The sequence below is a fragment of the Halichoeres trimaculatus genome, unplaced genomic scaffold (assembly GCF_033239565.1).
Source record: "Halichoeres trimaculatus isolate MK-OKI-2021-1 unplaced genomic scaffold, fHalTri1.1 fHalTri1_scaffold_6, whole genome shotgun sequence".
Taxonomy (NCBI): domain Eukaryota; kingdom Metazoa; phylum Chordata; class Actinopteri; order Labriformes; family Labridae; genus Halichoeres; species Halichoeres trimaculatus.
This window is the reverse complement of record NW_027437184.1, coordinates 15027327-15044396: the sequence shown is the minus strand read 5'-3', so window position 1 is coordinate 15044396 and position 17070 is coordinate 15027327. Positions and strand designations below refer to the sequence as shown.

General features: G+C 41.0%; 1 protein-coding gene across 2 annotated transcripts in view; it reads right to left on the bottom strand.

Annotated features, from left to right (window-relative positions):
* Window positions 1-17070, bottom strand: part of LOC141791437 (cell adhesion molecule DSCAML1-like) — a 69598-nt gene that overhangs the window by 38718 nt on the left and 13810 nt on the right. For both annotated transcript variants that reach the window (XM_074671916.1, XM_074671917.1), the window contains exon 3: window positions 11784-11930. In XM_074671916.1, the coding sequence (XP_074528017.1) occupies window positions 11784-11930 (147 nt within the window). The remainder of the gene's footprint in view (window positions 1-11783; window positions 11931-17070) is intronic.

Genomic DNA, 17070 nt, shown 5'->3' with positions numbered 1-17070 from the left:
CAGTTGAAAATTTTTATAACAAAGAAAATCGAGACTTAAAATGATAACAGGTAAAAACAATGAGTAAACAACAACTGAAAATCAGAAGCAAACTTCTTGCTACTGCTGCATGCAAGCAGCAGTAGATAGGCATTTCCTTAAATACTATTTCTTAGTAAAGCCTGCTGTAATCTCATGCACTAATCCCTCTTTGCTAGCCTAAACAAAAGATTCAAAGAAAGCAGGAGGAAAGAGGTAAAACCTCTTTACTCAAATCCTATTTCTTAACCCAATCCAGGCCTCATAAAACCTCCAACTCTTTAACTCTAAGCCTCAACACAAGCCTTCCTACTTTCACTTTTCACTGATTGACCCTGGATGTTGTTCGTGAGTAGATTAACACCTATCCTGGACAGAGCCAACATTACTGGAATTTATTTCAGTATTTACACCTTAATAACAAACTAAAGAGAAGAATCTTAGCAAGTACAATGATATCTTACTCATGATTGTTACATGAGGCTGTTACATCTCATATTCATTGCAGATACTGGCATTTATCAAACACAAACTGCTTTATAACTTTGTAGCATCAGAATTTAGAGTGTCATCATCCAAAGATCTATGAGTTATATAAATGGGCTACATCACAACCCTTTTAACTTAAAGGGGACATATCATGTTTCTCCTTTTCACTATGCCAGACTCGGATGCCTGTAAAGCATTTCTGCCCTCAGTACAAGTCATTTAGTTCCTTCATTGCCCCACAATAGCGTTCTTAATATCCTCATTTTAGGCCATTCTGAAGATCTCGTTGAAACGCTCCGTTTCGAGAATGACCTCCAGTAACCTCGCAACGTCACAGCCCTTTGTGCTCTGATTGGTTAGTTCTATCAGAGGGTCGGAGGGGGTAGAGCCAGGGGGCGGTTTTTGCAGCATGGCAGTATCTACAAAATCACCACATTGAATGGAGCAGACCGAGCAAGTTTGCTGTTTGCCAAAACTTCACTGTAAGGCATTGATAGCACTAATAAAACGGCAGAGTGTAGTATACGTCCTTTTGTATTGGACCCCAAGTCAGACCCAGACGGTTCTGCAGCTCAGGAGGAAGAAAATCCACCTCGACACAGATCATCTCAGGAGGCTTCAGTGTGGGGAGTCAAACTGGTACTGTAACATGTATAGTTTATACATGGAAATATAGGCAGACTTCACCAATAAACTATTTCTATAACAGGGCTCCATCCTGCTCCTTCACTTTTCTGTTTTATCCATCATGCTGAAAGTGTAGTCTAAAGATCGCCTCTACCGTCAGTTCATCACTATGTTAGCACTCAGTCAAGTTAGCCAGTGCTAGTAGGGAGCTTTATTTATACTCAGCTCTTGGTGGGTGTATTCCTTGGTGGTGGTTGTGTGACTAACTGACATCACAGAGGAGGAGCTGCTTTATCAGATTACTCCAATAAAAAGAGAGGATCCTCGTGTCGTCATGAAGGTCGAAATCTCGAAGCCAAATGTCAATGACCTATTTTCAGAGGCATCAAATCTTGTTCTAGGATATCAGAAAAAATACAATATCTCATTTTTTTTGAAAATTCAGGGGGTGAAAGGTCTTGTTTTCAACTTTATTATTTTATATGTAAGTATTAAATCACGGATCAGCATGACATGTCCCCTTTAATGTTTACCTGGTGATATGTATGTTCTCACACTTCTCAAAGTCTCACATTACCAATGAACTTTTAATGTGCCTGAATCTGCCTGATGAGAGTTCAAAGAGCCAGAAAATTACCAAGCAAGCCCCCCCCCCTCTCACATTTACCTCATCTCTCTCTTTTTAAGTGTTTTTTTTTTCCTTCCTGGAAAACTTTACAGTCGCAGAACTGTTTTGTTCCCAGATCAGATCAGTAATAATTCCAGAGAACAACCTGTAATCTAATAAATACAAATGACAACAAGAGCTGGATGTGTAGGAGAGGCTCTGTTTAAATGAAGTGTCGTTATCTTTTAAGCCACATTATTAGAAAAGACTTGTTGTACTCGCCGTCTTTTCTTTTTGAGTTGTTGCATCCTGACACTGCCAGGCTTTGAGGGCAAGAGAGTGGCCAGGCTTGTGTCACAGTGATGTGCTTGCAGGGGCTTCCCCATCTCTCCCTCTTAAACTGATTGACACTGATACACTGCAAACATGCTCACACTGCATCCGTGTGTGTGTGTGTGCGCGTGTGTGAGTGAGCACTAGTGTGTTTGACGATATCACAAAAAAAGAAAAAGGGGCAGCAGCGGAGAGCAGTCACAGCAGCGCGTGTGGAGAGTGTGTGTGTACGTTCCTGTGTTGTGTGCACGTGAGCGGGCGTGAGTAGTAGTGTGTAAATAGTCAATAATAGGCGACACTTGTCAGCCCTCTGCTCTGTACACACAAAGCCTGTGGTCGAGCCATTGTTGAACTCCGCCTCCCCACGCCAGCCACCCCCACCCCTCACCCCCCCACTCCCCGCAACTGAGCCTCTCAAGCAGAGATAATTATGCCTATTGTGCCCCTTTAATGCAAACGCGCACACACGCACACACACACACACAGAGTAACACACTTGTTTGTGCCAATTTACACACCCACCCACGTGCCTACTCAACCTAACTGAGTAAAAGATGGCTGCCAGCCCCCCATCTGCTCCTGTCCAGCTCTCAGCGGAGTGGGGCAAATGTAAGAGGGGGCAAAAACATCCAGAGAAAGTAAAACAAGAGGAGGAATGCGTAAAAACCTGCTAGAAAGTTTTTGGCTCAATAAACAGCATAAAAACTTTGTGATGGAGGCTTAACGTCACAGAGCTTTCATGCTTTCTGACAAACTTCTCGGGAGGCACATCATTGTTGAGTGCTGCTGCTACAGTCATATGTTTGCATGTGTGTTGCACCTTCAGCTGCATGATTTAGTCTTTAATGTCCTCTACTAACCCCCATGGCCTGCTGCGTGCCATGTGGGACAGAGGCAGGAGCAGAGGAGGGGGCGGGGGTGAGGGGAAAGGGTGGGGGGGGATTGTGTGAGACTTGTCCAAAGGTAGGGGGGAGTGACAGAGGGCGAAAGTCAATGGGGTTGTGTTCAATGAGCCCTGGGGACGCCACGTGTTCCGTGTTGTCCTCTGTCACACACGTCCTGCTGCACCCGAAACGCAACAATGGGACAGCCGTCACACAGCGAAGCAGAGCAGAGCAGAGCCTTAATGTACCTGAGTTAATGTTTAATGAGAGCTCCACATTCAGGCAGCTTCATGCAAAATCTGAAAATGGCTTTATTGTGTTCTGCTGTGTGTATGTGTGTGTGAAGAGGGCAGGGTTGTACATTTGTACTTTGTCGAAGTGCATGTTCGTGTGTGTGTCGGATGAGACTTTACATGAGTCTGCGGTGCCCCAGACAAGTGTATCTATTAATGTATTCTGTTCCAAGAGCGCAAGCCCAGATTTACAAACACAGTGCATGTCCTAACATACCGCTGCTCTCCAGGACGCCCTGCTGCCTTTGTCACCTCTCTCCTTCTGCACCTGTGTATGTGATGCTGTATTACACCTGCAGGATGTTATAATAAAGATATACTGTGCCAACTATTTCACCAGTCCAGTCAGGCACAATTTTAATTTGTAAGGCCCCAAACAAATAGCTGAGGTCATTTGCTTAAACCTTCATATGTTTTACAATATTCATCCGTGGCTACATTTAATCTACCAAGTGGGACTTTCAGTGTTTATACATCGATCAGCTGATTGTCTCTTCTGTTGAACTGACCAACATTAATAAGCGTTCGTCATCCATGACCAAGACACAGGTTCCTCAGTTTTCCTCGCTTTGGCCACCTTCAGTACGGACCACTATAGACTGGCAACACTCAATAAGAGTATTGATGGTCTGACTCTGTTTTTTAGCCTTTACAATTTGTCCCATGTGAAAGTCTCACACAATCTTACACTTTTCCATTTCTCTTGCTCCTAACACATGAAGTCTAAACACAAGGCACTGCCCAACATGTCCCACAGGTATCATTGTTTTAAGATACCAGCTTGTAGGTGTTCCAATTTTTTTAATATTTAGTTTTTTTTTTTTCTAATGTAGACACAGCGTACTTAGGGCCGTGCGTGTTTTGTAATAAGGTGAAAGGCTGGAGATTGGAGTAGTGTTACTGTGGGCCATAACAGCCAATGGGGGAACAGCGCTGTGGGGGGGCCAGTGGTGCTTGAGTACGGTACAGATGGCCAGTCTGACTGCACCTTTAAGGCCCATTTAGGCTCAACTTTGCATACGGATATGGCAACGGTCTGGGCCTTCTGTCTGTGCTCTACGTTCATTTTGTCCGTATTTCTGCAGGTTTCCATACAGCTTATGGGTACGGACCAAAGAGAGCAGCACCACTGGAAACCGTGTGAGCAGTGTTGCTGTTACTACCCGAAACAAACCTTTAGTGAAATACGAAGAAGAAATAACAATGGCGGAACATTTGTGATGTATTTAACTTCCTCACTGACCACCGCCTGCTACAACGCTGCCTTTGTTTTTGTCTTTTGTGCAAGTGGCGCATTATTAATATGATTGTTTTTTGAGTTTTGTTGTAATAAACATTTGACTCTTGGATAGTTAATCAACGTAATTTATAAGTCTTTAAAAACATTACTGGACATTTCTGTTGCTTATAAAGAAGAAATGCTGAAATAAACAACAGTATTTTCAGATTTAGAAAGTTAGCTGTTAAATTGACAAAGTAGCAGGGCAACCAAGTCCCTGCTCTGATTGATAAATCTTATTTCTAACAGGTTAACAGATACAGCTTGAGAAAAACAATACGAGACCTCTGAAGAAAACACAATTGGGTAAATAACAAAATATGTTTGAGTAAAATAAACAGACACTAGACGCTTAGAGTGTCCGTGGATGTTTCCTCTGTATTCCTTTCAGTCGACATCTGTAGCAGCTCCTCTTCTGTGTAGCTACTCCGGTTCATACAGGTATCATTTTGATTCCAAAGTGAATGTAACTTCATTGTCGCTGTCATAGTCACTCATTTTGAATTTCCTACGCTGCCTCACAATCCTTAGAGTACAAACAAAAGAATTACGATACTTGATCAAACTTACACGAGGCTACAACCGGCGCCCGAAGCGTAGTTTGTTTACATTCCCTACAGCTGAAAGGGGGGGGGGGGGAGCTCACTAGCGCTGCGCGGAAGGACACATGACCAGTTAGTTAGGTCCGGATAAATGTTTATATTTCCGAAGACTTAATGCGCTTAAAAAAATATTTTATGTAGAGTACTCTTAAACTGTGGTATTACTTTTTGATTTTAGTTCTTGTAGGCAGAGAAAATAGCCTTTGAATTTGGTACCGTCTGTCCCTGTTAGCGCCTATTTCCTCGTCACCATCGATTACAGTTTGTGTCTTACTGAGGGAGAGGAGACAACTTTCTACTGTATCCAATGTCCTTAGTGGTCACATAGAGCTCATACAACCCCACTTCAAAAAAACTAAACTATCCCTTTAAGGATACACTTGGAGCGACGTTTGAAGTTTTTTTTCCAGAGCTGCATGTGAAAATATTAGATACATGCAGAGTTATTGGGTCATCTTTCAAACCAAAAGGGAATAAATCGGTCAACCAATTCATCATCATTAAACTAAAGTCACTTTGCAATAATTAGCCTAGCAAGCTTTTTCAACATGCTTATACCACAAATTCATACACAAGTACATTTTTCTGTGTTTCCAATTAACCTCTATAGAGAATGAGTGGGAATGACACACACGCACACACAACTGTGTGGTTGAGTGTTGTGTCCCTGTTGAACTGCCTGACTTCCAGCAGGGACCCCAGAGGGCAGAGAATTGATCTGTAATGTAGCCTGTAAATGACCTCACCACCCGGTGACACCACTTAGGTCCCAAGTTCACTGTGAGAAGTGTTAACTCAGCAGTTACACAATGAAGGGTTAAATCCACCCAAGGCTTAATTAAAGGGCGTGAACTCAATAGGTCAGTTGACCTTTAAGGTAAAGAAGTTAAAAATTTGGAGATGGACTTTTTCTGTTTCTATTATTGCTTTTCAGCCCTGTTTTTGTGGCCACATGTGTTAAATCACTGTGCAAAAACACAAACAGGAGCAAACTGTGTGGCAGGTGGATGAGATTGAGCATGCTTGGGCATCTTCTGTGGACCACCATGTGGCCTCAGCCATCTGCTGGTTGGGTCTCTGTTCATGGGAGCCTCTCTTTAGCTTTTTGCTGGTGAGACTGACAGCCTTGGTCTGCAAGCTGAACCCTCTCTATGTCCCACTGTTGTTTTTGTTTTTTTTATTCCTGTCCACAAACCCTCCATCTCTCTGTCTGCGCTCCAGCTCTCCTCCTTCAGATCACCGCTCAGGCTAGCAGGCCTCTATTGTCTCATGAGGGTCACACACACACACACACACACACACACACACACACACACACACACACACACACACACACACACAAAAAACAAAAACAAAAAAAAAAACATGCACACAAAGCTTATCTACAGGGATGGTTTACGGGACGGGGAAGCAAGAGGGAAATAGGTCAGTCTGCCTGCACCCCTCCCCTCCAAACCCCCTGCACTGTCCTGGCTGGACAGGAAAGTGGGGCAGGCAACACGACACACACGCAAATACACACACACACACACACACACACAAACACACATGGCTCCAGATGGGAACCGTGTGTGTGTTTGACAAAATAGAACCTGTTGGGGTTCAGAGGGCAGGGCTGCTTTGTGTTATGTCATCAGCTCAACCTTCACGCCTGTGTGTGATTGTACTACTGATCAGTGTTACGCTAATAATAGGTCTCACTGAGGAAAAGTGCAGGTTTAAGTGAACTTTGGACACACTGCTTCTTTGTAATTCAAAAGAGATCATGAATTCAGAATCTATTCTTGTTTTGTGTCTAGATTTGTGGAAGCAGTAGGAATAAAAATATGTGATTCATCCTCAGGCCAGGTGACTGGAATTCATCCAATTTCTTAAAAAAAATTACTTCATCAGAAGAAGTAGAAAAAAAGAAGTGTATTGGTAGCTGGTTTATTTATTTTTTTTACTTGCAACTAGGGATGTCCCGATCCGATCACGTGATCGGGATCAGGGCATTTTTTAACAATCGGAGATCGGGGGAGACAGAATCGGAAAAAGCCTGGGGCTTTAGTTCTTGTTTTTAATTAAAATGTGTATAATAGAACATCATCATTCATTTTAGAATATATCTTTATTTGTCATTATAACAAGTACAATGATATTGCAAACAAGAAATTGCAACCTTATTGTCACACACATACAAGGTTATCTTGTGGTGCACCACTGAGAAGCTTTATTTTTATTTTGTTGATCCAATGCTGCACTGAGTGGAGAAAAAAAGCTATATCAATGTTGGCTAGAATGATACCTTCATTTAAATCAAATAAAAAAACTCAAAGGACAACTTGTAGGAGTTTTTTTCTTTTCTTTTTACCTAATGCATTGCTGAAAGATCGGATCGGGAAATATCGGGATCGGCAGATACTCAAAATAAAATAATCGGAATTGGATCGGGAGCAAAAAAAAGGTGATCGGGACATCCCTACTTGCAACCAATGTATGGCATTTAAAGTTGAAGCAACTGCAATTGTACATACAACAGCTGTGTTCTGATTCTGTGTATGCATCATATAAAGGACGCACTTCTAGAGAAATTGCATCACAAGCCAGTGTTATTTAAAAGCAGGGGTTCCAACAGGTAGCTTGCAGGCCCTACGTAAGCTCTCCAAGTAAATGGAAAATAAAAAAAAATGAAAGAATAGAAGAAAATAAAAAGAATTGATGCAAAATCTAGTTACTACAACTCTATATCGATCCACCACCTCTTGCCCCAACCCAACTAAGACTATCAGTCAGTCACATTTGTATCTATGACTCCATCACCTTTTCCAAATGAGCAGAAACTAGTGTGTGAAACAATTACAAGGCCCCAGTTGATGGCATGACGTGTCAAACATAATATTAAAGATAAGCCTGTAATAAGGTGCTAAATATGTATAAAGCAATAAATAGATAAAAAATCAAATAAATAAATACATAGAAGGACTTAAAGTGTCTTGGAGACCTGTGTTTAAGAGGGTCCGACAAAATGTGTCCATGGAGTGCCTCAGGTGTATCCTACCATAAGTTCCCATTTGAAGCACAATCAACTCTCAACACTTCTGAATGTGAATTTTTGGTTGCAAGTCAGTTAAGGGATTTTGAAAATGGCCTGATTTCTTTGAGTGCTGTAGCTTTTGTACATGGCTGCAAGATTTAGAATACCTCAATGTTGGTGATATTAGTCTTTATATTCAGGTGGCAACACCTGTTTTAGAAAAATTAAGCCTCTGTGGAAGTCATCTTCAAAAATCAACTTGCCGCTGGCTGCAGAAACCACATATCTACCATGTCAAAAAAACAGACTTTTACAGCATTAAAAAACATATTCAGTTATAATTTTGCTCATTTCTCTGTTGTCACTAACTGTGGTGGGGATGAATGTTTTTCTAACTTAGCTTGGTTTAGAAGATATTAGAATCACAAGTTTGTCCAATCAGAGGTTCAGCTTCTGGGGAACCAGGGGAGAGTCAATAGCAACAGCAGAATAAGTTGTTTGGCATTGGCAGAGAAGATGTGGGAAAGTTTTCTTGGGTGCATCCCACAAATGCCTGTTACTTTCAAAAAGGGTTAAGAGAAATAAACTGGCTTTCCAACAGTTTCAGATTTATTGCCAAGAAGCCTTGTCATCCTTGAGCAGTTACCAGAAAACATCCCAGGCTGAACTTTTGTTACCACAGGGGATTTCTCAAAATACAAAACATGCAGCTCAGTTTATGTGATTGTAATTGTTTAAAAGACTTGAGTGTTCCCCTGACTTATGCCCAGTGCAACAAGCAACAAGCAAGTGAGAGAACCAGCAGAATGGTTGCTTCTGCTTTAAACAAAGACAAGCAGATATGGATTTGCTCGCTCATAATCAACCTCCTGCCCCTCCTGCTGCGTCTCTCAAGCCGAGAACAAGAAGAAGTGACAGGCAAAGACAAGCGGCCGCCCACATCCCTTGCATGCATGGAGCGCTCAGTCACAAAATCAATTTCAATTTTCACATCTTCATTAGACCTGATCTGAGTCTTGTGCTGATCAAGAGAGAGTTTGACCGGAGATGTTGGAGTGACTCACAGTCATTTGTTTGAGCTGCAAATCAGCATTGATTATTTTCCCATGTTAACGGTTTATATAAGCATCTTCTCTTCATTTATGTTCACTCTATTTGGATGAATACTGTGAATTGTTGCCAGGCTGTGTTTAATCAGGGATTCTGATTGGTCAAAATCCCATCATTACAGCAGTTATCTATTCTGTGATGCCAGGAACAACCTGATCACATATTAAATGTTATGTCTGGCCTATTTTACCTCGAAAACTGTTAGGATCTGACTAAGACAAAAGAGGGACAAGATTCCTCCACTTTGCATCAGTCCCTGCTCACCCTGTCAGGATGATAACTTACATAACCCCACATTCATTATGGATCATCTTACGCATTACAAAATAACGTTATCACTCAGATAGGTGAGTATGTTGACTGGTGTGTTGACACTGAGGTCATGATGTCGAGGTCAAGGGTAAAAAATCAAAATAAAAAACATACACGGGTTTGTGTTGTGTTTCTGTTGCAGTGAGTCAGTGTGCAGCTTGTCATGTTCAACATCTGATCCTCACACTCACTGCTCATCAACTGACCTATATACCCCTAATTACACACAGCAGCCTCATGACAGCATGCACAGCAGCACCTTGTGTATATAGAAAGCAGAAATACACTGACAGAGGACTGGAACCCAGAGAAACAGAGCTGCTGTGTTGTGTTCAGAAATTTTACAAGTAAATGAATGAATACATTTGATAACATTTGATATTGAAAGAAAAATAACTAAAAGATATGAAGAATCAAAATATCTTTTCATACAGAGAAAATAGTTGAACAAACTAAGTATTCTGCTTTTAGTCCAGCAGTATCATATAACTAAAATTTAGTGTGGTGAAAAAAACAATGATAAATCAAATAAATACAAAAGTGGTTTTGGATTAGTAGCCAAATGAAAAGGTTTAATCTAGTGCTGAATAATTAATTGAATTTAAACCGACATCGCAATTTAGTAGAGTGCAATTCTCAAATTCCAAAGGCTGCAACTAAAAGAAAAGGTTCATTTACACAGACCTGAAGGGGATATATTGTAACTTGCTCTCAATCCCAATAGCAAAATCAACCAAAGTCAATATGCTAGTTTTTCTGGTAAAAATATTACATGTCTATAAAGGCTTGAAGTTGAGTCAATTTCTTAATATCTTACTGTGATTGTAAAAGTTAAATAAAGACATGTTACATCAATTCATGCATCAGTTCATTTCATTTTATCATAACATGTAGGATGATTAATGCTTGTGTTAAGTGAATAATGCAGAAGTTAACCCCCCCCCCCCAAAAAAAAAAAAAAAAAAAAAAAATGCATGTTCAATTGCAATCGCAATATTAGTCCCAAAAATTTGCAATTGGACTATTTTCCAACTTCTTTCAGCCCTAGTTCACTTGCAGCATTTGGAAGTGTTTAAAGAGAAAGTAAAGATGGCTACAAAGCACCAACGCTTTGGTCCACATTACACACAAAAAAAGGTTTCGGTGATTCTGAAAAAATTTTAGCTTCAAGCTGTAATAATTTGTGTCTTGTTGAAAAATAAGGGAAAATATCCAAAAGCCGTACATAAAAACAAAAATCAAGTTTAGAAGACCACGCTGAAATGTCTCAAAATAATAAACTACCACAACCATGGTGCATGTGCATGTGCGTGTGCATGTGCATGTTTGTGTGTGTGTGTGTGTGCGTGTGTGTGTGTGTTTTGCATACATATAATATAAACGCCATCTGCCAGGACCTGAGGCCATTCTTGCCCTACTACCCTCCTTGCATCTCCTCTTTTGGTTAATTTCCCTACTTTACTGTATTTCTTGTCCTTCTCTCCTACATTTTCACTGCGAGAGATTCATAACCATGCATACATGTCAAACATACACTGCACAATAAAAAACAACGTGAAAAACTAAGAATAATGCTAAAAAAACTGTGACAATAGACATCAACTGCACACTGCATGTCTCTGTCTCTCACTTGCGCATACACACACTGACTCACAAACACAAATGAGGTTAATGAAGATGAATGTGGGGTCTCAGTCCTATTGACATCCTGTGTCTCTAATTGTGGCCCTGTTCTTCAAGGACACGGTGCTGATACAAGCAGGGAGAGGACAGAAATAGATCTGTTTTGGAGAAACTGTGGAGTAGTCACACCATTTAGAAGAGAGTCGGTGTTGTGCTGTGTCAATCGCAATAAATGACGTTAGGGTGTAAAAATGTGTGTGTGATGAAATTTAAAAGCAGTGATAGGACAGGGGGAACATCTGTGACAAGAAGGGGAAGAAGAAGGAGAGGAGGGAAGGGAGGAGGAGTAGGTGGACCAGATCAGTGATCCAGAACAGTGAGCAGACAGAAGACACGAGTCAGGGGTTTGGTCAAACATGGAGCACAGTGGTGCATCAACCATCCACACGAACACACACACACACACACACACACACACACACACACACACACACACACACACACACACACACACAGAAAAACAGTACATGAAACTTAGAAGTTGCAAAACCCACCATTGATAAGATGAATGTACTAATATTTTTTCTTACCTGGGACGATGGACACGGTGTCTCTCTCCCAGGACACGACACTGACATACTCCTGCACGGCGGCGGGAATGAGGCACTTGAACACGGCGACGTTGCCCCGCATGGAGCGCTGGTCTGCCACCCGCACCGTGTAGGGCTCCCTGAAAACTGTTTTTCAAAAATCACACAAATAACACGGATGAGCTTAAATCTTGAGACAATATCTGTGACAACAAGAAAAAGTGCCATTTGCAATGCATCTGCGAGAGTCAGAAGTTTCTGATCACAAGCACAGATGTGAAAGAGAAAGTCATCATGTATATGTTAACTTAGAGGTAAAATAGGAGACAGCACTGGTGGTGGTGGTCTGTAGGACCAATAAATACATTACAGCATGTGGATGGAGATTATGTCCCTGAGCTCTAAACGCCAATTTCCACAGTCTTCCCTCAGAAAGTTCAGTTTCCTTAAGTATTCTTTTTCAATGGTCCTGATGACTTCTGATGGTATTCCAAGCTAAAGTCTCAAACATGCTGTATAATCCATTGACATAGTCTCTGTCACATCATCCATTTGTTTGATACAGAGTTTTGAAACCTACAATTCTACAGTTCTACAGTTTCATTTAACAGGCGTTTTATTCCAGAGCGACGCACAACACAAGCAAGAATGTAGACAGAAGAAAAAACATTAGTGCTGAAAATTCACTTGGAGCTGTGTCTTAGATCTTCTGACTCATTCTGCCCCTAAGGACAAAGAGGAAAAGGGTCAGCTTAAGTGCCTAAGTGTTCCCTGAACAGATGAGTTTTCAGACATCTCTTAAAAGTAGAAAAGGACTGTTGATGGTATAGAGTTAGGTAATTCATTCCACCATTTGGGAACAACAGAGGAGAAGAGTCTGGCTAGAGATTTAGAGCTGCACTGGGCTGGGACCCTCAACCTAGCTTTGAAAAGAGACTTTTAGCCTCTTCAGACACAGCCCATATGTGCCCATATGTCAGTCAAGTCACCCATGCCCTTATACAGGCAAAACTCTCAATTTGAGTGACTTTGATAAATAAGGAGTTACAGAAAAAAAAGAGATAAAAGAATGTAAACATCAACCCCTGTGCAGTGTGTGCAATGCCAACAGAGAAATAACCTATGCAGGCCTAAGTCCTTTTCTAAACATGGCTGTAAATTTTATCATTTTTGCTGTAAAAATCAGCTGTTTTGGTTGATGCGTATGCAGTTTCCAGTCTTTCTGAAGCCAGCCTCAAGAGCAATCTAAAAGAACTGTAATTTTTTAGCACTCCTGCATGGGCTTCAAATTTTTAGACCAGAGGTTGCTGCTTGGTTGTACTGTAACTTCCCATAAAAGATGCAGAAATAAACAAAATGAGCGCAGAATGCATAAAGAAGGCTCTGTCCGTAGCCATGCATGCACAGCATAAAAAAGCTTTTATGATTAACTCAACACCTAAATTCTATCAAAATGGAGGAATTACGGTTAATTTAAATATAGATATAAGGTACCAAAACCCAAACATTTTTTACTAGGTTGTTAATGTGTTTTGGTTGTAAAGTGTGTGTTATGATCAAGCGGCAACCTCCGGTCCAAGAATATGAGACAATGCGGAAGTGCTAAAATCTGCTGTTTCTCGTGTGTCTACTTGAGGCTGGCTCAGGAAGTAGCGGAAGTCACATACACAGCAAGCCAAAAAAAGCCATTTTCAAAGCAGAAATTAACCTTTTTACAGCTTGGTTAAAGATAACGCCTCCTGTCTAAGTCGCTAATTTTACTATCAGCACACACTGTACAGGGGTGAATTTTTTTCTAACTCAGCCATTCAGAGGATATTGAGATTGCGAGCTTGCCCAGTCAGAGGCACAGCTCAGGTCACATGACTGACAGGCGCCTTATAGCTGTACGCAAAGCTGTTTCAGAAAAAGATGGGTGACATCGGGGGGACTACATCCATGTTTTGTACAGTCTATGTACAACACTCGGGGAATTGTCTTTTTTTTTTTTTTTGCTCTTCAAGCCTGGCTTCATTTCTCCACACTGGGGTTGGCCACCTGAATTTGACTTGTACTCTCTTCCAGCTCAACAGAGTAGCAATACACCACTGCTGTTCATCATCAATTAAGAGCTGCTCATGAGAAGCTGTGACCCATCTTTTTAAGGGCTTAAATGAGTAAAAAAAAAAAACCTGTCAGGGAATCTCTCTCCTTGGTTTCACAGATATTTGATTTCATACATAATATGTTCTTCCAGTTATCCAAACGTGTTGACAACATCATGATGCACTCATCTATGTTTTCCGTTTTAATCGCCTTTGGCTTGGTCTTGTCCTAGGACAAAAAAAATAATCAACTTGTGTTTACATCATCAAACACAACCGCATTAACACTCCAGAGCAGAAACAGCCTTTCATCAATTACCCCAGCACTCCACACTGATTCATCCGAAACACTGTCCCACTCTCATGTATTGTTTGAACTCCTCTAATCCTGCCTCTGCTTTACCATAAATGGCGCGAGCCGCCATTAAGCAGGATAATCATGGAAATTATTTTTCAGCTTTGGCATGACATCACCGCGTAACGCTGATCTGTTTTTGTGCAAAACTTTGCGAGAGCGGCTGGTTCAAAGTGAACCGAGCGGCCATTGGAGCTTCAGTTTATGCAGGTTCGTGTAATATTTCACACTCTGTTCAATGAGCAAGGACTCATTAGCAAAAATCACATGAAAGATAGGACGTATCTGAAGGTTGCTAAGAAACTGGTTCGGAATCCCTTCCCTGGTAACAGACGTGTTGACAGCATGCATACATTCCTGCTGCAGGAGGGGAACACATGCATAGAAATTTACATCTGCTTTGAACACTTGAGAAGAAAAACCACGGACCTGTCTGGTGTGTTTGAGTCTTATAATATGAATCGACTTAGACGGGAATCTGCTCAGAAACTGTTGTTCTCCAGGAAGCAGTGGAGGTGATCCAATCACAATTCAATTATTCCTCAATGAAATTCAACAACACGGCCAAAAAACTGACCCTCCAAAATAAAGCTCCCAGTGTTTGGTAACCTGTGCTTCTGAGCCCGGCAGAGGCCGCTGGCTGCAGGATGTTTGCTTCCTGTTAATCCCTTGCCTCCTGAGGCTGGGCTTTAGGGTCATGTGGGAATGAAGGCGGCAACCGGCTGGCATGCAGCTCAGGGTCCTGGCTCAAATCCTCAACTTGGCGCTAGTATTAGTATTAGAATGAATATGAGTATTAGTTCAGGTCGGTGTTGGGAGGCAGAATATGAAAACAGATGTTGACAGCAGGAGGGAAGGGGGAGGGACCAACTGTCCTGAATGAATGATGTGAGGGAGGAGGAGGAGGAGGAGATGAAGGAGGAGGGGACAATAGATGCAGAGTAACTATCATCCAGCTTTGTTCCAGCTGTGATTTAATGTAACTGTCTTTTCTTCAAGTTTCTGGTTCTACAGAGCTGACAAATCCAAACCCCCAATGGACGCTTTAACTTTAGACAAGGTCTGTCTTATTAAAGAAGCCTCACGTGGTTCAATCAATGGGAAGCACCAATTTGGTTTGTTAATGAGAGATAATTAAAGAAGTGAGCTGTGGCTATATTTAGTCAGGCACAAGAGGACTGTTTGAGGAGTGAGAGAGGCAGGAGGAGGAGAGAAAGAAATGAAGACACGATGGCAGCAGAGGTAGCTTTAGTCCATCTTTCCAAACATAGATGACTGACATATTTAACTCATTCATATCATCTTTAGTCTTTCTTATTTTTCCTTTCTAAGTTAGCATTTAAAGTGTTAAATCTAATTTCTTATTTTAATGTTAATTTTATTATTTTATATCAAAGTCTTACTTTTCATTGTTTTTGAGGAAATGTTTAAAAACTAATCTACAGAAAGGTCTTTTTACTTAGAGTTTAACCAAAAATGCATCAAAGTGTGTTGTGTGGCTAAAATAAGTTCCTTCTTTGAAGAGACTCTCCAGTTAAAAAGGTACTGAAACGACACTTGAATCATCAAAAGATGTTTATTTAAGGATAGTGTCAAAAGGATGTTTTTTTAGGTTCATTATTTTTTTAAGTGGGGTTGTATGAGGTACTTTGCAATAAGTGTGTTACAGCACCACAGGGTTTTCTACCAGGCACCGCATCCATGTGGGTAAAACCAGCAAAGGAACCTGAGTTTAAGCCAGTCTATCAAACGCTGAAGACAGAGTCAACTTTTTTACTAAATGTATTTAATTTCAAAAAACACCAACCTGAGCCTTTACTTTGATATAAATGCAGACTGTCTCAAGAACCTGTGCTGTCAGATCCTCCCCCATGTTTTCATGTGCAACACATACATGCTCTTCATGCCTGCAGTATGGAGATCAGTTGTTTGGGACTGCGAGATTAAGAGAGACTAAAATACAGCCTTCTAAAAAAATGATAGATTCTCTTCCTGATGATAACACAACACTTACTGTGAGCTAGGGCTGGACAATTAATTGGATTTTAATCATGATTTCAATTTTGCCATCTGACAATCATAGAAACAATATAATCAAAGAAAAACAATTAATATGCCACACAGTGTAGATCTAGTTCTTGTGCTTCATAGCTCTTCTGTGTTCCATGTGCAGCTACAGCGAGTGTGTGTGAGTTATGTGTATCAATAATACTGTATATGCCACTTGCTGGTTCTTTAAAGTTGTGTTTAAATCAGTACTGACGTTTTTGAATAAATGAATAATTGTGTATATCAATTGTGATTTCAATATCGCTTAAAATAATCGGGATTCTTATTTTCACCATAATCGCCCAGCCCTACTGTGAGCACAGGTAAGAGGAGGGTCTCTTAATGAACCAGAGTCCACAAAAAAAAACTGAGTGATGGACAGAAATAAAGGTAGGAGAAACTTCTGTTCTCACTTGAGAAGTTTCTGAAACCAGTGATAAAGTGGACCTTGTCTAAAGATGTAAAATTTAATGCTCTGGAGTTTCCCCAAAAGAAGCTTGGCTAACTAACATCCTCTTAATGTTGTATGGCCTTTAATGCAATGCCCTTTGCAAAAGTAGCGATGTGAATGAGCATGTAACATGATACAACCTATTGTCACCCTTTTTTCTCATCATCACTTCATGGTTATATCATCTTCAAATTAAACTCCAGTTTCAACCTGACTCTTTGAGCAGGCCACTGCTTTGGTTTTCTTCCCACCAGATGGTACACTGCTGTGTGTGTGAAGCTGACGGGGGTTATGTGGGTATAAAGTGCAGTGGTTCATCAGCAGCTCAGTCAGATAGGTGCGAGCTCA